Consider the following 23326-nt stretch of genomic DNA (forward strand, 5'->3'; position numbering starts at 1 on the left):
CTGCAATCACAACTCTTCCCTACTCCCAAGCTATCTGTAGATTTGTGCGAAAATTGGCTTGAAATTAACAAGGTATAGCACACACAGCAACAGCGGTGCCGTCTAACACGCAGCTGCAACAGTGAGAAAATGGTGACGACGGGGAAAATGGCTTGGTCTTATAGGGCAAGGACATGTGACATACACTGCCAATGACACATGCCCTTGCTTGTGTGAAAAAAAGCACTTCGCTCCGTGTGTGCGCTGCTGCTAGGCTGACAGACTGCACCTCCCCACTGTAAATGCGGGAAAGAGAAAAAAAATGGAGATCTTCATTATTCCTGCAGAGATCCATCCCCTGCCCCTCCCCCCGCCCCGCTGTACACTCAAACTGTGTATTAACATTAATTTTCAGCATTACTGAGAAAAAATCCAGTTATGATTTTGGTGCACGAACAGTTATCGAACATAACCTCGAACAGCCAAATTTTTTTCAAATCGTTCGTGTTCACCGAACGGTTCGAACACCGCCCAAAACAGCTCAAATTTGAGATTGGTGAACAGTTTGAGTCGAACACCGCTCATCTCTACTGGTAACTCCCCCATTTTTTTAAAATAAGCTCTGGAGGCAGAGTTATCTTCCAGGCAACATCCTCCCTATAGAATCATAGAATCATAGAATGGTAGAGTTGGAAGGGACCTCCTGGGTCATCTGGTCCAACCCCCTGCTCAAAGCAGGATTCACTAAATCATCTCAGAGAGATGTCTGTCCAGCCTCTGTTTGAAGACGTCCATTGAAGGGGAACTCACCACCTTTCGTGGCAGCCTGTTCCACTCATTAATCACCCTAACTGTCAAAAAGTTTTTTCTAATATCTAATCTGTGTCTCCTCCCATTTAGTTTCATCCCATTGCTTCTAGTCTTTCCTTGTGAAAATGAGAATAAAGATGATCCTTCTAAAATGTGACAGCCCTTGACATATTTGTAGACAGCTATTAAGTCTCCTCTCAGTCTTCTTTTTTGCAAGCTAAACATTCCCAAATCCTGCAACCTTTCCTCATAGGACATGGTTTGCAGACCAGTCACCATTCTGGTTGCTCTTCTCTGAACTTGCTCCAGTTTGTCTATGTCTTTTTTAAAATGTGGTGCCCAAAACTGTACACAGTATTCCAGATGAGGTCTGACCAAAGAGGAGTAAAGACCGATAATGACTTCACGTGATCTAGACTGTATGCTTCTGTTAATACATCCCAGAATTGTATTTGCCTTTTTTGCTGCTGCATCACACTGTTGACTCATGTTCAGTCTATGATCTATTAGTATACCTAAGTCTTTTTCACATGTACTGTTGCTTAGCTCTATTCCTCCAATTCTGTATATGCTTTTTTCATTTTTATTGCCCAGATGTAGTACTTTGCATTTTTCCCTGTTAAAAACCATTCTGTTGGTTGCTGCCCACTGCTCCAGTTTATTTAGGTCTTTTTGAATCCTCTCTCTCTCTTCTCTAGTATTAGCTATCCCTCCTAGCTTTGTGTCATCAGCAAATTTAATCAGTTTACCCTCAATTCCTTCATCTAAATCATTGATAAAGATGTTGAACAATACAGGTCCCAGGACAGAGCCCTGTGGTACCCCACTTGAGACATTCATCCAGCTGGATGTGAAGCCATTTACAACCACCCTTTGAGTCCGATCACTAAGCCAGTTATGAATCCACCTAACAGTTGCCTGATCCATTGCATACTTGGTCATTTTTTCAATAAGGATGGTGTGAGATACTTTGTCAAATGCTTTGCTGAAGTCAAGATATACTATATCTACAGCATTTCCCTGATCCACCCAGTCAGTGATTCTGTCATAGAAGGAAATTAAGTTAGTCTGACATGACTTGTTAGTTACAAACCCATGCTGACTCTGGTTAATCACTTCATTCTTATCCAGGTACTTGCATACATGTTGTTTAATAATTTGTTCAAAGATCTTTCCTGGTATAGAAGTCAGACTCACCGGCCTATAGTTCCCTGGGTCCACCTTCTTCCCCTTTTTGAAGATAGGAACAACATTTGCTCTATTTACTCTATTTGCTCTATTTCTATCTATAGCCTATTTACATATAAGAAAAAAGTTGATTTCTCTGGAATAAGATTTCGGATTGCAAATATCAAGGTGTCATTTTATTCAGCTTCCTATGACCTTAGGAGGGATGATCTTACTGACAGATTCCCTTTAAAAATAATGATCTCACAGTGATACTAAAAATGATTGTTCAGACTGACGGTTAACAGACCCACTGGTGAGAACACCATTTATGCTTCAAATTGCATATATTAGAAGCAAAACATTTTTATCAGAGATAAATACAAGAGGTTCAATGCATATTTCACAAAACATTATTTTGCATACATTCATGTATTTACAACCCTATGATAAGTGTCCCAATTACAAAAATGGAATGCTGCTTACAATTTGATCAAATCTTCATGTCTATAGCCAGATTTATTTGATCATTGTGGGCTTATCCAATTTCTTCTTTACTGCTAATAATGAGTTAAATAGAATCTGTCAACAGGATTTCACTCCCAAACTATTTCTATGTGCATGTAGCTCTTGCAAAGACAAATCCAGCAATACCTTTATATGACCAGTCCGTTCCTCTATTACGGAAAAATCAGAGCTTGAATTGATACGCAAATGGCTATGGTAGATCTGAAGCCTTTGTAACTCCGGCTCTAGTCCCCACTCAGTGCCACCTCCTCCTGCTTGACTGACAGCCTCTAAGCTGTGTGATTTCAGGCAAAGAAGCCATCAGTCAAACAGGAGAAGACGGCACTGGGCACAGAGCTGGAGTGACAGAGGCTAGAGATCGGCAAATAGCCCTTCAGCCTTATTTACTTATCAATTCAAAGGCTGATTTCTCAGTAATGGAGGAACGGAGCAGCCATGTAAAGGTATTCCTGGGTTTATATTTGAAGGAGCTACATGCACATATACATAGTTTGAGGGGGGAGGTTGAAGTCCTGCTGGCACATTCCCTATAGATGCCTAAAGGCTTTATTCACACACAGCATTTTGAACCTTTTTTGTTGAGTTTTCATTGACAATCTTAACCTTTTTTTTTTCTTTTTTCAAAAATGCTAAAGGCAAGTGTTACTTTCAATTCCAAATCAAATTTGGAACAATTGAGAGCAAAAAATTGGAACAAATCAGCAGCGACAGCAAAAACGGCTTGACTTACATTTGTAATTGTCATGGATTTTGCCTTATACAATGAAAAAGGTGAACTGAGGAGTAAATATCCAAAGAATAAACTTGTCAGGTCAGTTTCACTGCACATTCCAGATTTCGTACACATATTATAGATGCGATTTGATAAAATGTGATCAACTATGCTGGTACTTCAATATCCTGTGATAAAATATATAAAATAGATTATGACCAAATAGACTTCTGTGGATGACCTATTATGGCTTCATACAACTCAAGATAGGTATGAATTATTACCAGAGCAGAATTTGGTGCATTATTGAGGCACCATATAGGAGCCCACAAACAGCCTACTATGCTGTACAACTTGTTATTGTACAGGGCTATGCCTTTCAAAACGACCTGATGTGAAATTATATTGTTTACAAAACTCAACTAAAATTTTGAAAAAATGTTTTAAAAGTTTTCCAGCAGTTATAAAATAGAATGAGCTATAAACAGCCTGTAATAGAAGATAAAGAAATGTGTAGAGAATAATATCAGGGAATAAATAAATATATTTGCCACCGCACGGATGCTTCTAAAATAATAAACTGAGCCAGTGATGAGGTGCTGTTCTTTAGTCACCTGATCACTAAGGTCTGTGATTAGCTGCAGCAGTCAGGTTATTGGAACGTCACATCATCAGATTTTTTTTTGATGGCATGCTTTTCCAGTCACTTGACTGTTGCAGCCTTCAGTTCTCAAGGACAGGTGACGCAAAAATAGAATTAGACTTACCGGTAATTCGGTTTCTAATAACCACCACGACAGCACCACAGGAGGATGTCACCCCACCCTAATAGGGACAGGAAACACAAAGAGGTTAAATAGCCCCTCCCTCATCCTCCCTCCAGTGTTTTTATAAAGGACTACACAAGTATGGATGCTTCAAATTATATTTATTCAAATTAAATGATTGGCTAACCAAGCCTGGGAGGGAATTACAAGTGCTGTCGTGGTGGTTATTAGAAACCGAATTACCGGTAAGTCTAATTCTATTTTCTCCAATAACCCCACGACAGCACCAAAGGAGGAGTACCAAAGACTCATGTTTAGGGAGGGACAATGGCCTGAAGCACTTTCCGCCCAAAGGCCAAGTCTTTAATGGACATTAAGTTTAGTTTGTAATGCTTGGTGTAGGTATGGACCGAAGACCATGTAGCTGCTCTGCATATCTGCTCGAGGGAAGCGCTAGCCTTTTCTGCCCAGGAGACGGACATGGCTCTTGTAGAGTGTGCTTTCAGTTTCTCTGGTGGTGAGAGATTTTGGATCTGATATGATTCCACAATTGCTTTCTTGATCCAAGCAGTGATGGTAACCTTTGAGACCTTTTTCCCTCTGTTCTGACCAAATGGCTGAATAAAGAGGTTCTGATCTTTTCTCCAGGCCTCTGTCCTCTGGAGGTAGTGAAGAACAACCCGTCTTACATCCAAAGTATGGTATTCTTCTTCTCTTTTATTTTTTGGGTCTTGACAGAAGGAAGGCAGAATTATCTCCTGAGACCTATGAAAGTCTGAGACTACCTTTGGTAAGAAAGATGGGTCCAATTGTAGAATAATCCTATCATCCAGGATTCTCAGATAAGGGTCATTCACTGAGAATGCTTGGATTTCTCCTACTCTTCTAGCAGTGGTAATTGCTATTAGAAATGTTGTTTTCCAAGCTAATTTATCCAGCTCTATTGAGGCCAAAGGTTCAAATGGTGGTAGTGTCAGACCTTTAAAGGACAATATTAAGATCCCAGGAGGGAACGTGGTTAATTATTCTGGGACGCAGACGAGTAGCTGCTGTCATGAACCTTTTTACCCATCGGTGTTCGGCAAGGCTCTGGTCGAATTAGATACTCAGTGCCGCAATCTGAACTTTGAGGGTGCTGGGTCTAAGACCCTTCTCCAGCCCTTCTTGTAGAAAATCCAAGATCTGGGTCATGTCAGGATGCCGAAGATCTGGTACATTTGGTTTATACCATGCTAGGAAGATCTTCCATATCTTGCTGTATATGGAGTTTGTGATTTGCTTCCTACTTTTTTGTAGGGTATGAATTACTCGGTCTGAGAGCCCTCTAGCCTTCAGGATTGTGAATTCAGAAGCCAGGCTGCTAGATGGAGGTTCTCTGGGTCTGGATGGAGTATTGGACCCTGATGGAGAAGGTTTCTGATTGCTGGTAGAATGAGGGGTCCCTCTATGCTTAAATTGTTTAGTGCACAGAACCAACTTCTTTTGGGCCAAAGCGGGGCTATCAAGATTATCTTGACCTCCTCCGTCCTTACTTTCTGTAAGGTTCTGGGTAGCAATGGAATTGGGGGAAAGGCGTAAGCCAGATGGAAACGCCATGGGTGAGCGAATGCATCTATCCCCAGGCATGCGTCGTCTGGATCTAGGGAGAAGTATTTTTCTGCCTTGGTGTTCTGGCGTCTTGCAAAGAGGTCCACCTCCGGACGACCCCATCGTTTGGTCAGCATGTGGAAAATGTCTGAGTCCAGCTCCCATTCCCCGGATGGATATTCCTTCTGCTCAGAAAGTCGGCTTGGGTGTTGTCTGAGCCTTTTATGTGCAACCCTGATAAGGAACGAAGATGTCCTTCTGCCCAGAAGAATATTCTTGCCGAGATACTCTTTAGATTCTCGCACCTTGTGCTCCCTTGATGAGATAGATGAGCTACGGTAGTCATGTTGTCTGAGTAGACTTTTACGTGTTTGCCCGTAATGATTGGAGCCGATATCTTGAGTGCTTCCTCCACTGCCTTTAATTCGTGGAAGTTGGAGGATTTCTTGCTGGTTTCTTTTGTCCAGACCCCTTGGAAGGGGGTTTGAGCAACAACGGCTCCCCATCCTGTTTTGCTGGCATCTACCGTGACTGTTACCAGAGGGAACTGAGACCATGGAACCCTTATTCTTAGGTTCCTTGGGTTGAGCCACCATGATAGGAATGTTTTCACATAATGAGGGATCATGATCTTCCTGTCTAGTGAGTTTGGGGATCCGTCCCACTGTGCAAGAATGTGAGTCTGCAAAACTCTGGTGTTAGCCTGAGCCCAGGCTACAGATTGAATGCAGGCTGTCATGGAGCTGAGGGTTGACATGGCAGACCTTAGGGACACTCTGTTCAGGGTCTTTAGATTCGATATCTTGGATCTCAAGAGTATCTGTTTGTCCTTTGGTAGGAAGGAGGTTTGTCTGGCGTAATCTAGTAGAACCCGCAGGAACGTTTTTTCTGTGGCAAGGACCAGGTCTGACTTTTGATGATTTATCAACCACCCTAGGGTGGTCAGGATCTGGATTGTTCTTTGCAGATCTTTCTGGAGTGATTCTACCGAGGGACTTACTAGTAAGAAGTCGTCGAGGTAGGGAATGATGTAGATTTTCTCTTTGCTGATTGAAGCCACTACTTCTGACATAATTTTGGTGAATATTCTTGGTGCTGAAGATATCCCGAACGGCAATACGTTGAATTGGAAGTGTAACGTCTGATCCTCTTGAACCACTGCAAACCTTAGAAATTTTCGGTATGTTGGATGTATAGGGACGTGATAGTATGCGTCCTGTAAGTCTATGGTTGCCATCACATACCCCTGCCCTATTAAGGGAACTGCTGATTTTATGGATTCCATCTTGAATCTTCGGTAGACAATGTACTGGTTTAAGGGTTTCAGATTTATTATTATTCTGTATGTGCCGTTTGGTTTCTTTATCATAAACAGGCGTGAATAGTGGCCTGTGTATCTTTCTGTTTTTGGAACTGGTGAAATAGCCCCCAAGGATAGTAGGTCTTTTAGGCCGGACATCAGAACGGTTTTTAATCTTGGAGAGGTTAGATGAGTTATCCTTACTTTTTTGGGAGGATATGAAGAGAATTCGATCTTTACCCCTTCTTGAATTACATTTAAGACCCATTGACTGGAGCAGATCTTTTGCCATTGGGGAAGGTATTTCATGATTCGTCCCCCCACCGCACTGGCGTCACCGCTTCTGTTGTCGTTGTCCTTTTGGGGAAAAAATATTCCTATCTTTACCCCCTTTGGGGTAGCTCCATCGACCGGACTTGCCCTTCCCCCTGTATTGGGGATTCTGTTCCCGAGGGGGGCGAAAGGGGGTCTTCTTATAGTGTCTGGGTTCAGGCAAGGATTTCTTTTTGTCAGCCGCCTTTTCCAGGAGGTCGTCAAGGGCCTGGCCAAACATATATTCTCCCTTGAAGGGAATAGAACAAAGTTTTATTTTAGAGGCCACATCACCGCTCCACGATTTCAGCCATAGTACTCGACTTGTGGAGTTTGATAGGGCTGCTGCCCTGGCGGTTACCCTCACGGATTCTGCTGAAGCATCCACCAGGAAGTCGGTGGCTTTCTGCAGTAAAGGTAGGGAAGCTATGTGCCCATAGCCAGGTGTTCTTCAAGCTGGTTGAGCCATCTTGACATGGACCGTGCAACACATGTGGAGACTACATTTGTGTTCATAAGGACTGCTGATGTCTCCCAGGATTTCTTGAGAAGGCTGTCCATCTTACTGTCCAGAGGATCTTTTAGTTGGGAGGAATCTTCGAATGGCAATACTGTTTTTTTAGCTACTCTTGCCACTTGAATGTCGACCTTAGGTATCTCGGTCCAAAATTTTGCGGTTTCTTCATCTACGGGAAACCTATTTTTCATTTCCGCTGGTGTATTCAGCCGTCTTTCAGGGTTTTCCCATTCGTCCAGGATTAGATCCTGAATGTTTTTATATATCGGGAACACCATCCTTTTCTTTGAACGGAGACCACCGAACATCTCTTCCTGGACTGATCTAGTGGGCTTCTCTTCTTCCACTTCCATCGTTCTTCTTACTGCTGAGAGGAGGTCTTCCATAAATTCCATTGAAAAATAATATTCTTTATTTTCCGGACCTTCCTCTGCTGAACTAAGTTCACCTTCCTCTATAGGGTCTTCTGGAAGGAATGTCTCGTCCTGGGAGTCCGAGTCTCCTCTTTCTTCCAGGGAAATTTTCCTCTTTTTTGCCTTTGGAGGCGAATCAGAAGTGGGTCGGGAAAAGGAGGCCAATGAAGACTGAATCTCCTGCCGGACTATCCCTTTGATTTCGTCCATAAGGGACGGCTGCTCTTCCCTCAATCTTTTCTGTGCATTTCTGGCATAAATATTTTTTGCTGGAAGAAGACAGTTTTTTTGAACATATAGCACACTTCCGGCTAGATTTATTTCCTGGTGCAGGATCCTTGTCCCCCTAAAAAAGAGGGAGAAGGGTAATTAAATATTAATTCTAACCTGCACCTAGGAAAGGACCCCCAGTGCCAGACTTACTGTGACTGGAATCGCGCTGGGCTCCGCAGACATGGCAAAGATAGACTTCTGACATGCAATGTAGCAAACAAATGGATTAGGTCCTACCTTAGCTGTCTTCAGTCCAGGGCTGTTATATAGGCGACTGGACTCAGCGCTCCTCCCCTTCCCTGGGGAGGGGGGTGGTGTAGCTCCTCCCCCTGGGTCCAATTTGGTGAAGCAGGAACACCTGCGAGCACCTGCAGGGTTATTCATTCATTACCTCTTTTTCTCTCTTTTTTTTTTTGAACAGACCGGAAGTGACATCAGGGACCCATTTCCGGTGTCCCACGCAACTTTCCGGCCACTTCCTGTTTTTTTTTGCGTTCCAGGGTGGAACGCATACCGGAAGAGACGTTTCCCGGCGGTCCGTGTCACTTCCGGGATTCCACACGTGGCGCTCCGCTACGGAGACCGCCGGAGGCCGCTTAGAGGGGGGAGAGGAGCAGGGCTGGAGAGCTCGAGGAGGCCTCCAGCCCGACACCCACCGGACCTTACCCGCAGGCGCGGACACGGTGGGGACAGGAGTCCTGTGTCCCAGAGGAGACGGGAGCAGCATCAGGGAAGGGGGAGAAAACTGCCCGGTCCCAGCTGCCCGGCTTAAACAGGTATGTCAGGTGTCTGCCGCCGGCACAGAGCACCCCGGATGACCTCTTCATCCCAATAGGGACAGGAAAAACACTGGAGGAAGGATGAGGGAGGGGCTATTTAACCTCTTTGTGTTTCCTGTCCCTATTAGGGTGGGGTGACATCCTCCTTTGGTGCTGTCGTGGGGCTATTGGAGAAACCAAAATTCGAAAGGTCATTGCTTCCGGACCACCGAAGCAGCCGGTGCAAGATCCGCAAGGGTTATGAGTGGGGTAGCATGGCTCAGTTTAGTATTTTAAAAGCATCCTTGTGGTTGGCACGTTGTTTTTTTCAAAATGTAAATTTGGTAATTTGATCAAAATGGCACATAGGGAATAACATGCATGCCTTAACAATATATATTACTGTCAGACAACATGTTTAAAAAAATTGTTAAGGATATAATGCTGAATTTATCCTTTGGAGCATATAACACGGCCGAGTCCTATGCAATGTTTTATCACATAGCACGTGGACCAGTGTTAAAGGAGTTGTCCAGTCCAAATCGATAAGTCTGTAGACTGCAGACTTATCAATCCCCCCCCCAGCAAACGCACTGTGCACTGCCGGGATTTGCCGGTTTCTGACCCGGTGCAACAGGCCAGATTAACCCCCCCGCCCAGAATATACCCGGGGTTAAAGTGGCCTAGGCCAGATTATACCCCTCTGGGCCAGAAAATACCCCGGGTATATTATGACCTAGGCCAAACTATACCCCGGGGTATAAATTGGCCTAGGCCAGATTATACCCCTCCAGGTCAGAATATACCCCAGCTGCTGTAGATCAGATTTTTCACGCTTTTGAGAACCACTGAGTGAGGTCTGGGGCCCCTGTGCGATGTCTGGGGCCCGTTCTTGAGTTTATCACTCAATCATGTGCGATATCTGGGGCCCCTGTACGACGTCTGGGGCCCCGTTCTTGAGTATATCACGCAATGGTTCTCATAAGCGTGAAAAATCTGATCTACAGCAGCAGGGGTATATTCTGGTCCGGAGGAATATAATCTGGCCTAGGCCAATTTATACCCCGGGGTATAGTTTGGCCTACGCTATAATATACCCATGGTCTATACTCCTCTAGGGCATAATATTAGTGTGTTTTTGCTGCTGTAGTGCTACAGTATATATAGCTGCACATACACAAACCATATACCATTTCATGTGGCTTTTGTCAGATTTTGATGCGGTCTGCAGCAGATATCCCTCTTCCACGTGACATGGAGAAATCTGCTGTGATCTGCACAAAAAATCCACATCATTGGGATGCGGATTTTGATGCAGATTGGCTGCTGATTTTTTCCCTGTGGAAAATCAGCAGCAAATCTAGTGCATGGGAACGGGTGGACTAGACTTACAGCATGTGTTGGAGGCATTACATTGAACTGACAGTAGATGGTGCAGTTCCATCAGTGCATAGTTAATGTTATGTGTTGTAACTTGTTATGTATGTTTCTCCCTGCTCTCTATGATATGCACTTAAAGTTCTCCAGTGTGGGTTCCTATTCTATCCTGATAACGTATATAAAGTGAACTTGGAACACCTCCAACAAAAAAATAAGTTTTCCAATTTTGATAATAATGGAAGACCAACTGTATGATCAGCTTTTGAGATTCTATCCTCCAACAGAACAAAAGTACCCCCAGCGGATCTACGATCTACCTCCAGAGAAACGTTCAAATGCCAAGTCCCAGTTTAGACAAACATCTAAGCCATATCGAGCAGAGAAAGCAGACTGCCAAATATCCTGAAGGCCTGTCATGACAACCCAACTTCTGGTGGCTATTTTGGCAGAGATAAAACATTTGCCAAAATTTCTGACCGTTATTACTGGAAGGTAATGAAGAACGATGTTCACCAACATGTCAAAGCCTGTCAAAAATGTTTTGTCACAAGTCCCAAAATCAGCAAAGAAGCTCCACCACTCAACAGTATACCAGTGCCTGAAAAAGTATGGAGCTTAGTTGGGATTGATAAGATCGGTCCTCTTCAGGAAACATCAAACGGCAACAAAAATATAGTTGCTGTCTGTTATGGGGACGGTTGCAAACAACTTTATTAATAATGGAAAGCAACCGAACCTGGGGTCCGCGATGCAGCCTAGAAGACTGCGGCTGAAAACCTTCCGGGTAAGAAGGTAAAACAAAAAACTAATATATAAATCCCTCCAGTGTTACTGTACACCGAGACGGGAAAAGGGATTCGCACTATCTCCGTTAACTGCACGAGAGATGTGCGACAAATAACGTAGCCGTAGCCCTGTTAACTGCACAGAGGCTACGCAGCAGGCCAGCGTATACGTGCTCCCAGCCTGTGTGCGACCGGACTGCGGAGTAACTCTCCACGTGGCTAACAGGCGGTGCCAGGAATACCGAGTCTGCAGTCTGCTCGGGGTGTATAGCGACCCCCTTGCCGGAGCCAGACTGTCAAACGGAACTACCTGCCTCCCTCCAGCTAAGACGGCCTATCCCCAGCTAAACCTGCCTGTCCGAAGCTAGAGCAGCAAGAGAGCACGTGGAGCTCAAACAGACAAGCGTCCACACATGAACACAACCTTAGCTCAATGATCAGAGCGCGCCGCCATGCTTGTGGGCGGCCTATTTAAAGACTAAGCCCTGCCCACTGTCGCATTATTGGTCGCACTACTTGATGACGTCACCCGCGGCTAATCAGTCGGTGCCAGGTCACCGGATCAGCTGATACCAAAGCACCAATCACGGTCCGCCATGTCACGGGCATGCTCAGTGCAGTGCATCCTGGACTTAGGCTGTAACAGCCCTTGTTCCCCTCCGCAACCTATGCTTAACACTACTAGGAACAAGGACCCAAGAGACAGCCTGTACTTCTTGTGCACTGGCTAGGAGTTGGGACCGACGGCGATGCTAAGCAGCATCCGCCCCAGCTGGACCAGAATGGGAGACCACAGATGATTCTGACCCAATTTCAGGTCCAGCAACCACCCGACACCTAACATTATCCCCCCTTCCAACATCCCCCTCCACTTGATGCTCATATTCCTCAATGAGCAGGGGCGCATGAATGTGGTCCACCAGTTCCCATGAGCGATCCTCAGATCCATGACCCCTCCAGTGTACTAGATAATATTTTTTCCCACGAACCATCTTAGACCCCACAATAGCCTGCACCTCGAGATCATCACCCCTGGTGTCTGTAGCAGGTGGGGGTTCAGCGAATTTTGTTAGGCGAACGGGCTTAAGGAGTGACACATGGAAAGTGTCGTGACTCCTCAGGTGTCGTGGTAACTGTAAACGGTACACTACGGGGTTTACTTGGGCCAAAATTTTGAAAGGACCAATAAAGCGGGGGGCAAACTTAGCAGATTCCCCGCGTACTTTGATATTGCGAGCTGCGAGCCACACTCTGTCGCCCGGATAGAATATGGGGGCTGGACGACGAAGAGTGTCAGCCGACTCTCTCATCCAACTCTTGGAGGCCAATATAGCATCCTGGGTATGGTCCCAAACCTCCCGCGCCTCCAGAGCCCAATCTCTGACCCCAGGTTCCACAGAGGGAACTGGCATAGTAATCGGAACGCGCGGATGTTGGCCATTATTCAGAAGAAGCGGAGTCTGATCTGTGGAATCTGCCACGCGTAACGGATGGAGAAGACCAGCCGGACTTTGACGGGATGATTTATCTCTCGCACAGGAGACACACGCTAGAATATATTCCTTAACGTCCTGGCGCCACCAGGGCCACCAATAAGACCGTTGGAGAAACTTTGTGGTACGTTTGACCCCAAAATGACCTCCGATCTTAGAGGCATGTGCCCAGGAGAGCACCTCATTTTGTAGATTAGGAGGAACGAACGTCCTCCTAGAAGGAACCTGGTTTAGGGACACTGGAGCCACCATCCGCATACTTCCCGAAGGAATGCTAAGCCTGGGATCTTCATCGTCCTCAGCCGTATCCATGGACCGGGACAAAGGGTCTACCCTCCGGGCGGCTGTAACCATACACTGAGACACACAATTCTCACCCCAGGAAGAAATTCTCCCCGTACCCCAGTCAATGTGTGGAGTGTGACAACGTAGCCATGGAAGACCCAATAGCATCTCATCTAATCCACCGGGAGTAATAAGAAAGGAGATAACCTCCCGGTGACCCTGAGGAAACGACATGGTGAGGGGAATCAACTGGTGAGTGATTTGCGTGTCCAGCAGTGAACCGTTGACTACCCTAATATTCATTGGTTTTGGCAGTAACTCCATAGGAATGGCGTGCTTCTGGGCAAACGTAGATGCCAAAAAATTGCCATCGGCGCCAGAATCCACCCACGCCTTGGCAGTAACCGTGGTTGTTCCGAAGAGCGATGTCACCTTATACAATAATTTGGAGGAAGGAGCCCTGGAATCTAACACACCTCCTCCAATGGCAGTTAGACACACTCGTTTTCCCGACTTCTTGGAACCCTTATTAATGGGGTACTCCAAGAGATGTGCAGGTCGGGAACGAGAGGAGCTAGACTCAGTCCGGGATATATCCATAGCCTCAGGCTCCGGGTCGGGAGTCGCGGGTTTGGAAATGGGTCTAGAGAATGAAGGTGCCAACCGAAACTGAGGTCTGGAGACCTCCAGCTCTAACTTGTGGTCTGCATGACGCAAATCTATTCGGTTAGCGAGAGAGATTAACTCCTCCAGGGAGGTTGGAATCTCTCTGGTAGATAGAGCATTTTTAATATGCCCAGCCAGACCCTTTCAGAACACCGGGATTAACGACTGCTCAGACCAATCCAATTCAGCCGCTAAGGTTCTGAACTGGATGGCATAGTGGCTGGCGGTGGCCGAACTCTGGACCAACGCAAGAAGCTTAAGAGCCGTATCATGCGTGACCTGAGGAGCTAAGAAAACAGTCTTTAGGGCTCTAAGTAGGAGACCCGCATTAGCCACTACGGGGTCACTCCGCTCCCACAGAGGGATAGCCCACTCTAAGGCCCTGTGAGAAAGTAACGAGATGACAAAATCCACTTTGGCCCTTTCGGAGGGGAACCGTGCTTCCATCATCTCTAACTGAATGGAGCACAGATTAATAAAACCTCTGCAGGATCTGCTGTCGCCAGAAAAATTTTCCGGGAGAGCAAAACGGGGTAATGGGACAATTGCAGCTGCCGCAGCATTCACCGCAGCCGTGTTGACCAGATTGGCCGCCTGAGAAGCTGCCTGGGTAGCTACTGCAGTGATATCAGCCACCGGGGCAGCTTGTTCCAGAGTCCTAAGTCTGGCCTCAAGTTGCTGTATATAGTGCTGCAGTTGCTGGTTGTCAGCCATGTTCGGCAAGACAAGGGTGCTCTGATACTGTTATGTCCTCTTCAGGAAACATCAAACGGCAACAAAAATATAGTTGCTGTCTGTTATGGGGACGGTTGCAAACAACTTTATTAATAATGGAAAGCAACCGAACCCGGGGGCCGCGATGCAGCCTGGAAGACTGCGGCCGAACACCTTCCGGGTAAGAAGGTAAAACAACCAACTAATATATAAATCCCTCCAGTGTTACTGCACACCGAGACGGGAAAAGGGATTCGCACTATCTCCGTTAACTGCACGAGAGATGTGCGACAAATAACATAGCTGTAGCCCTGTTAACTGCACAGAGGCTAAGCAGCAGACGCTAAGTAGTGTGTGTGACTCACGCCAGCGTATACGTGCTCCCAGCCGGTGTGCGACCGGACTGCAGAGTAACTCTCCACGTGGCTAAGCCCTGCCCACTGTCGCATTATTGGTCGCACAACTGATGATGTCACCCATGGCCAATCAGGCGGTGCCAGGTCACCGGATCAGCTGATACCAAAGCACCAATCACGGTCATGCTCAGTGCAGTGCATCCTGGACTTAGGCTGTAGCAGCCCTTGTTCCCCTCCGCAACCTATGCTTAACACTACTAAGAACAAGGACCTGAGAGACAGCCTGTACTTCTTGTGCACTGGCTAGATGTTGGGACTGATGGTGATGCTAAGCAGGATCCACCCTGGCTGGACCAGAATGGGAGACCACAGATGATTCTGACCCAATTTCAGGTCCAGCAATCGCCTAACACTGTCACTGATCATTTTTCTAAGTGGACTGAAGCAACAGCTGTTCCAGACCAGAGTGCCATGTCAGTAGCAAAATTTTTGTACACCATTATTTGCCGCTTAGGCTGTATTGACACTGATTAGCGACCAGGAAAGAGAGTTTGGGAACTCGATCTTCGACAACCTGATGGATCATTTTCAAACAGATCACCGCATTTCATCTGCCTACCACCCACAAACAAATGGCCAGTGGGAAAGTGACAATCGAACGCTCATAGAATCTCTTAGCAAGCTTGTCAATGACCAAGGAACCAACTGGGACTAGTTCATCCCTGGAGTTTTGTTTGTCTATCACACATCTGTGCATGCCTCAACCAAGTGCACTCCATTTGAGGTCATGTATGGACGAAAGGCTAAGCTTCCTATTGACCTCAATCCATCAGCAAATGACACTCTGGATGTCATGTCTCTTTCAGATGATGCCAACCCTGATGTGCTAAATACACTCACCACTCACAACCGTTCATAACAGGATCCACTCAACTGTAAGTACCAACATCCATTCTGCTCAGGAACACCAAAAGTGTGCCTTTGATCGCCGACACAACAGCAACAAAGAAATCAATGCTGGCACCATTGTTTATATCAAGAATCAATGTCGTATTCATTGCATGGGTTCAAAGTTGTGGAATCCTTAACCAAGGGACGAGTAAAACTTAAGAACAATAAGACTGGCAAGATACTAAGCAACACCTACCATGCCAGCAACCTTAAGATTTACCAGGATGAAGAGACTTCTCTACCACCCCGGTCCCCTGATGTCCCAGTCACTCTGCCACACAGAAACACAAGCAAAGCAAGACTTTCAACCCACTACCAAGTTCAGGAAGGAAGTATCTTACCACCATTCTTGACCTTACGTTTAGTAGGGTTGTGTACTTTGGATGCACAAGAGATCTTGGACAACCACGGCGTACATACAGTATAAAACCAAACGTGATGGGAACTGCTACTTTCGGGCCATCAGCTATATCCTGACAGGAACAGAGGACAACTACTCCCTTCTCAGAGCTAGAGTCATCCACCACATGAAAACTGACTTGTCCAAAAAAACTACAGGGCTACTTTAATTAAGATGTGAATGAATATGTGAACACCTCTGGCATCTCTTGTGATGGAGTCTGGGCAACTGATGCAGAAATCATGGCCACAGCAAATCTGTTCAGTTGTGACATCGTCATCCACACAAAAGTCGGTGACACCATGGATTGGTTGACCTATCCTGTAAGCTTCAATCTGCAGTCAACAGAACATGCACTTTATCTTGAAAACAAGCATGATCGATCATTTTAATGTTGTTACCAGTGTTTACCTTTTAAAGTTTATATTGTAGTGTCCTGTCACCAGCCATGTGTACGATTATCAGCCGAAAGCCTCTCTGGAACCAATAATTGGCTCATGGAAAAGTACATTTATAAGCTGAAGTTTCAGAATGTTATGGCTTTTATTATATCCTGAACAGTCAAGTTTTTTATGAACCGTCAAGGTTTTCTGGTTGAAGTAAAAAAATAGTCTGTGTGTTTAGAATTTGAAGCAATAAAATGTTGAAAATTGTTTTCTGGTTGAAGTAACAAAAGTCTGTGTGTTTAGCGTTTTAAACAATAAAATGTTGAAAAATTATGGAATTCTTGAGTATATCACTCAATGGTGCTCATAAACGTGAAAAATCTCATCTTTAATATACTCGAGAACGGGGCCCCAGACATCACACATCGCACAGGGGCCCCAGACATCGCACAGGATTGACTGATATACTCAAGAACGGGGCCCCAGACATCGCACAGGGGGTCCCAGACAGCGCACGGGGGGTCCCAGACAGCGCACGGGGGGGCAGAGACAGCGCGCAAGGGGGGAGGCGCTGTTTCTGCCCCCCTGTGCGCTGTCTCTGCCCCCCGTGTGCTGCCTGGGGCCCCGTGCGCTGACTGTGGCCCCGTTATTGAGTATATCACTCAATGGTTCTCAAAAGCCTGAAAAATCTGATTTACAGCAGCTGGGGTATATTCTGGCCCAGAGGGACATAAACTGGCCTAGGCCAATTTATATCACGGGGTATAGTTTGGCCTAGGCCAGAATATACCCGGGGTATAATCTGGCCTAGGCCACTTTAACCCCGGGTATATTCTGGGCGGGGGGTTAATCTGGCCTGTTACACCGGGACTGGGGTCAGGGCCCGTCTAGTGGTCGTGGCCTCGCGCCATACACTTGTATTGAGCAAGGCCAAGCCCCATCTAGTGACACGGTCGTCCAGTCGGCGTGGCCAACTGGAGGGAATGGTATTGCTCCAAACAATTGTATGGAAGCGAGGCCACGCCCACTGGCCCGGGAGTTAAAGGCTATGTGTCCACGATGCAGAATTGAAGCAGAAAATTTCCGCAGCGTTTCTGCATGTTCTTGGCAGTAAAAACGCTTGCGGATTTTACACGCATTTTTTAAGCGTTTTTGCAGTGTTTTTACATGCGGATTTGACTTGCGTTTTTCAAATGCATTGAGTAGTCAAATCCGCATTCGGAAACGCACAAATAATGGACATGCTGCGGATTGTTCAGCACAGAAAATCCGATGCGGAAAATTCCCAGCATGGGCACAGAACATGCGGATTTTCATTGGGGATCATGGGGCACGGATTACAAAGCGTTTTAAAAGCGTTTCCGCTGCGGAAATTCAGCAGCAAAAACGCTTGAAAAACGCATCGTGGGCACACAGCCTAAGGGATACATACCCTCCAGTCCCGGCTCAGAAACCGGCGAATCACCATAGTGCACAGTGCGTGCACTGGGGAGATTCATAAGTCTGCAGTCACACAGAGTGACAGAAAATAGCACCTATTAAATTGTCTCTTGACTAAAATATAGCATCAGAAAAGGGGAAAAATTTGTATCCAAGATATCAACTATATTTGTAATTAGCACAAATTTCCAAAAAAGGGAGCCAGAGAGAAAGCGCTTAATGAAAATATATGTTTATTATTCCATAAATAGAAGAACCATAAAAAGTTTATATTACATTAGTGATGGCTAGTGGGAGAAGCGAAACCAGGTTAGGCAGATGGAAAAACCCAATGAAGGAGACCATATCCCCCATAGAAGAGTACTACAACATTAGCAAATAGTTATATATGATAATACCGCTATATATCTGAATACAGATTGCAAACAAAATAGTAGTCCGATAATCAAATGTTATCTCATCCTGATCAGTTTAACCGTAAATTATAATATAATCTGGCTATAATTCTATTTATACAGGGTACACCAGTATTTAAAGCACTGTCTGCAGATAAGCAGGCATACAGTATGTGCCGAGTCCCTTTGTACAGCCAATAAGAAAAACTATTCAGGATAGGCAATCACAAAAAAGTTGTTGTAGATACATGTTTAAATGCATGTTCTATAATCATGTAACTCTAATATTGTTCATAAATATAACGGTAGCTTTTACCTTGTGACATGTTGCATATAATGTGCAGGCTCTGCCAGGAGGGAGCTGATAGCGCGCCTCGACGCACGTTTCGCCTGCGTGGTTTCGTCAAGAGGCGTGGCTACGAGTGTGTGGGTGGGAATATAAGTATGATTCCACGGTGAAATCCGGCCAATCAATGCGGTGCAATTCAAAGCGCCCCGCTCCTTCCGGCGGCCGGGCGGGCCTTGGGCACGCTGTACACAGCAGAGACTGAGTCATTCATCTCGCTGCCCTGGCAACCCAGGCCCGTCCCAGACGCTAGAGGCACGCGGCGTCAGATGCATAAGGGAGGCGCCGGTCAGAGGAGGCAGATCTGATAGGAACGGTGATCTCAGGACTCCAGCCGCGACCAATCAGCGAGATTGGCACCAAATTTAAACACCGCTCTGCTGATTGGTCGCGGTCGCCGGTCGGCCGCATACATATTCTAGAATACCCGATGCGTTAGAATCGGGCCACCATCTAGTTACAAATATAGTTGATATCTTGGATACAAAGTTTTCCCCTTTTCTGATGCTAGAGTGACAGAAAATGTATCGATTTGGAACGGACAACCCCTTTAATTTATGAGTCAACTCAGATCTGAGATCATATTCTCATGCCAAAACGGCATGAGAGAACAATAGCTGCATGCTGCGATTGCATCCGAGAATCGAATCGCACGTACCCATACAATTCTATGGGTGTGTGCAAAACATCAGACTGCAATCAGATGTCATCCGAGTGCAGTACGATATACACCGAGACAGGGAATGGATAAGAAATAGACATTAATCATTAAACTACACCAGAGCCACCCTGACCTGTCTGCACCCAGAACCTGTGTCTGGTATCACTAGTGCAGCTGCAGTCCCCAGAACCTGTGTCTGATATCACTAGTGCAGCTGCCATCCCCAGAACCTGTGTCTGGTATCACTAGCACAGCTGCTGTCCCCAGAACCTGTGTCTGGTTTCACTAGCGCAGCTGCCGCCTCCAGAACCTGTGTCTGGTATCACTAGCTCAGCTGCCGCCTCCAGAACCTGTGTCTGGTATCACTAGCACAGCTGGCGCCTCCAGAACCTGTGTCTGGTATCACTAGCACAGCTGGCGCCTCCAGAACCTGTGTCTGGTATCACTAGCACAGCTGCCGCCTCCAGAACCTGTGTCTGGTATCACTAGCGCAGCTGCCATCTCCAGAACCTGTGCCTGGTATCACTAGCGCAGCTGCCGCCTCCAGAACCTGTGCCTGGTATCACTAGCGCCGCTAGTGTCCCCAGAACCTGCAACTGGTATCACTAGCGCAGCTGCCGCCTCCAGAACCTATGTCTGGTATCACTATAGATGGCCGCACGGTGCCATCTATACACAGCGGGAGGCCGCACGGAGTCATCTATACACAGCGGGAGGCCGCACGGAGTCATCTATACACAGCGGGAGGCCGCACGGAGCCATCTATACACAGCGGGAGGCCGCACGGAGCCATCTATACACAGCGGGAGGCCGCACGGAGCCATCTATACACAGCGGGAGGCCGCACGGAGCCATCTATACACAGCGGGAGGCCGCACGGAGCCATCTATACACAGTGGGAGGCCGCACGGAGCCATCTATACACAGCGGGAGGCCGCACGGAGCCATCTATACACAGCGGGAGGCCGCACGGAGCCATCTATACACAGCGGGAGGCCGCACGGAGCCATCTATACACAGCGGGAGGCCGCACGGAGCCATCTATACACAGCGGGAGGCCGTACGGTGACATCTATACACAGCAGGGAGCCGCATGGTGCCACCTATACACAGCGGGAGGCCACACGGCGCCCCCCCCGAGACAGCGGGAGGCCGCAAGGCGCCATCTATACTCAGCAAGAGGCCGCACGCAGTCACGCACACACACACAAACATATACATACACGCATAAACACAAAAATACATATAAACAGACATCACACAATGATATCTGCCTGCACACATACACACACAAAGACACACACACACGCGCACACACACACACACACTCACCATCCCCCGGCACGGCTCCAGTCCTCCTGGCTCCTGCTCCTCTCCGGTGGTAAGTAGCAGTGCAGGCCAGGCGCACACTGCATGACGTCACAGCTAGGAGACACGGCCGCGCAAAGGGCCGTGTCTCCGACTCCTAGCAGTGACGCGGCCGGGCCAGCACAATGAAGTTAACTGCTGCTGTGCTGGCCCGGCCGAAGAAAAAGCAGCGGCCGTGCACCGCTGCTTGGGGAGTGGTCCGGGGGCCCTCCCAGCCACTGCTACCGGTATGTGCCGCGTGGCCGCACATATAATGAGGGCAATCCGGCCATAGACACCCCGGAGCCCCGGGCCCCCTGGAGACCCGAGGCCCCGGGCGGTATAATATATAATAAGCCTATGCTGGTATCACTAGCGCAGCTGCCGTCCCCAGGACCTGCGTCTGTATCACTAGCACAGCTGGCACTTCCAGAACCTGTGTCTGGTATCACTAGCGCAGCTGCCGTCCCCAGAACCTGTGCCTGGTATCACTAGCACAGCTGGCGCCTCCAAAACCTGTGCCTGGTATCACTAGCGCAGCTGCTGCCTCCAGAACCTGTGTCTGGTATCACTAGCGCAGCTGGCGCCTCCAGAACCTGTGTCTGGTATCACTAGCACAGCTGGCGCCTCCAGAACCTATGTCTGGTATCACTAGCGCAGCTGCCGTCCCCAGAACCTGTGTCTGGTATCACTAGCGCAGCTGCCGCCTCCAGAACCTGTGTCTGGTATTATACCTGTAGTACAGTTACCCTTGTTGGAGTGTGAAGTCCCCCAGAAGGTTTGGGCGCCGATACGCAGGTTGGGGTTTCTGACATCACACTTGAACAGGGGTAACTTTACTCCAGGTATAACACATGCTTCTAATCTGTCTTTGATCCTGGACAGGGCGCCCCCCACTGCTGCATAGGACCCTGTTTACACTCCATGGCATATTATACATGCTATTCTACACTATTCCGTTTTTGTACTTTAACCCTTGTAGCCTGTGTTAATACCCAAACTCCCTTGGACCTGTCTACCAGATATGTAGTTAGTACCGCTCCTCTTGCCGGCATGCGGCGCCATTTCTGGATAACTTTGTATTATTAGTATTACAGTTTTTTTTTAATATTTGTCAATAAAGTTTACATTTATTCCAAAACTAATCTTTTCTCATGCCATTTTTGTTTTTCACCCTGTTTTTGCTCTTGTTATTATGGTGTGTAACCATTACAGCCCCAATCACTGAGCACTTTAACCCTTACTATGTATACGGAGTTAACCTGTTGTGCTCACACGAGTTGCTGACACACAGTGCACTGTAGTCCTGCAGTCTCCTGACACCTACCTCGCAGCCCCTGCAGCCGGGACACACCGTGCTGCACTGTACCGGAGCCGTTCAGATACGGACCGAACCGCACAGTCACCGAGGCTTTCTCCGGCATGTCACCTGCCGCCTACTCCTCACGCTGCACGATCCCCATAGCAACCACGGCCGCGCCTCCCCACACAGCCCGTGTGACGCGGACTCGCCTGCTGCCCGCCTCTGCCTCCGCGTGCATGTTCCCCTACCGGCAGCTGAGGGGGTCTCCGTGCGAGGCCATTACTACCTGCAGAGCGGAAGGCGCCGAGTTTGCCCCTTTAATGCATTTTTTTCCCTCAGGATTTCATGAGCTGTAGCACTACTCTGGGATTCATGTGACTTATTGGATAATTTTTTGCCTTTTCTGGGTGGGGTTGCGGGGAGCAGAAACGTCCCCATTGTCTGAGTCTAGTGTTTGTCACTGACCCTGTGGTGTGAATGGTGAGGGGTCTGTATTCTGGACTCTTCCCATTTACAAGAACACTGGTGTATAACACTAGGTTTCCGCAGCCACAGCCCCAGGATGAGTTCATGTTCCCATTATGCACTCCACCTGTGGTTATGGGGCCATAGATGGACCACAATGCCCAGACTGACCAAACTTATAGCCTAAGAAACACACATGGCGGTGTATGTTCAGGTCTAGAGACCCGCAGTCATTCTTCGCGTTGTGGTCCATATCAGGGCAATGCATTATACCAGAAATCAGAGTGTTAAAAGTTTAAGTCCCATATAAGGGACTAAGTAAAAAAAATGTAAAAATATGTTTTTAAAATAAATATATCACAAAATATTAATTAGAAAAAATACATATATATTATACCCATAAATATACGTATTTTTATATAAAAAAATAAAAAAGTACACGTATTTGGTATTACTGCGTCCGGAACGACCCGACCTATAAAACTGTCACAGTAGTTAATTCATTCAGTGAACATCGTAAAAATCAAAAAAGAGACTAAAAAATATGCTTTTTTATCATGCCGCCGAACAAAAAGTGGAATAAAACGCGATCAAAAGAAGAATGTGGATAAAAGTGCTATCTCTGAAAATGCCATCTTGTCCCGCAAAAAACAAGCTGCCATATAGCTGCATCAATGGAAAAATAAAAAAGTTATAGCTCTCAGAATAAAGTGATCTATATTTTATCTATAAAAATATTTTTTTATTGTGTAAAAGCAGCAAAACTTAGAAAAATAATATAAATGTGGTATCGCTGTAATCGCACCGACCCGAAGAATATAGCTGCCTTA

The 23326-nt window shown here is 46.8% G+C and overlaps 1 protein-coding gene across 1 annotated transcript in view; it reads right to left on the reverse strand.

Annotated features, from left to right (window-relative positions):
* The window catches only part of CUNH10orf53 (chromosome unknown C10orf53 homolog), a 90273-nt gene extending 68038 nt beyond the window's left edge, over positions 1 to 22235 (reverse strand). The window contains exon 1 of the mRNA XM_073681454.1: positions 22056 to 22235. Within this exon, the coding sequence (XP_073537555.1) occupies positions 22056 to 22152 (97 nt within the window). The 5' untranslated portion in view covers positions 22153 to 22235. The remainder of the gene's footprint in view (positions 1 to 22055) is intronic.
* Positions 22236 to 23326: the final 1091 nt, after the last annotated feature.

This window comes from Phyllobates terribilis, unplaced genomic scaffold (assembly GCF_046119375.1).
Source record: "Phyllobates terribilis strain yellow unplaced genomic scaffold, ASM4611937v1 Scaffold_5__5_contigs__length_657084704, whole genome shotgun sequence".
Taxonomy (NCBI): Eukaryota; Metazoa; Chordata; class Amphibia; order Anura; family Dendrobatidae; genus Phyllobates; species Phyllobates terribilis.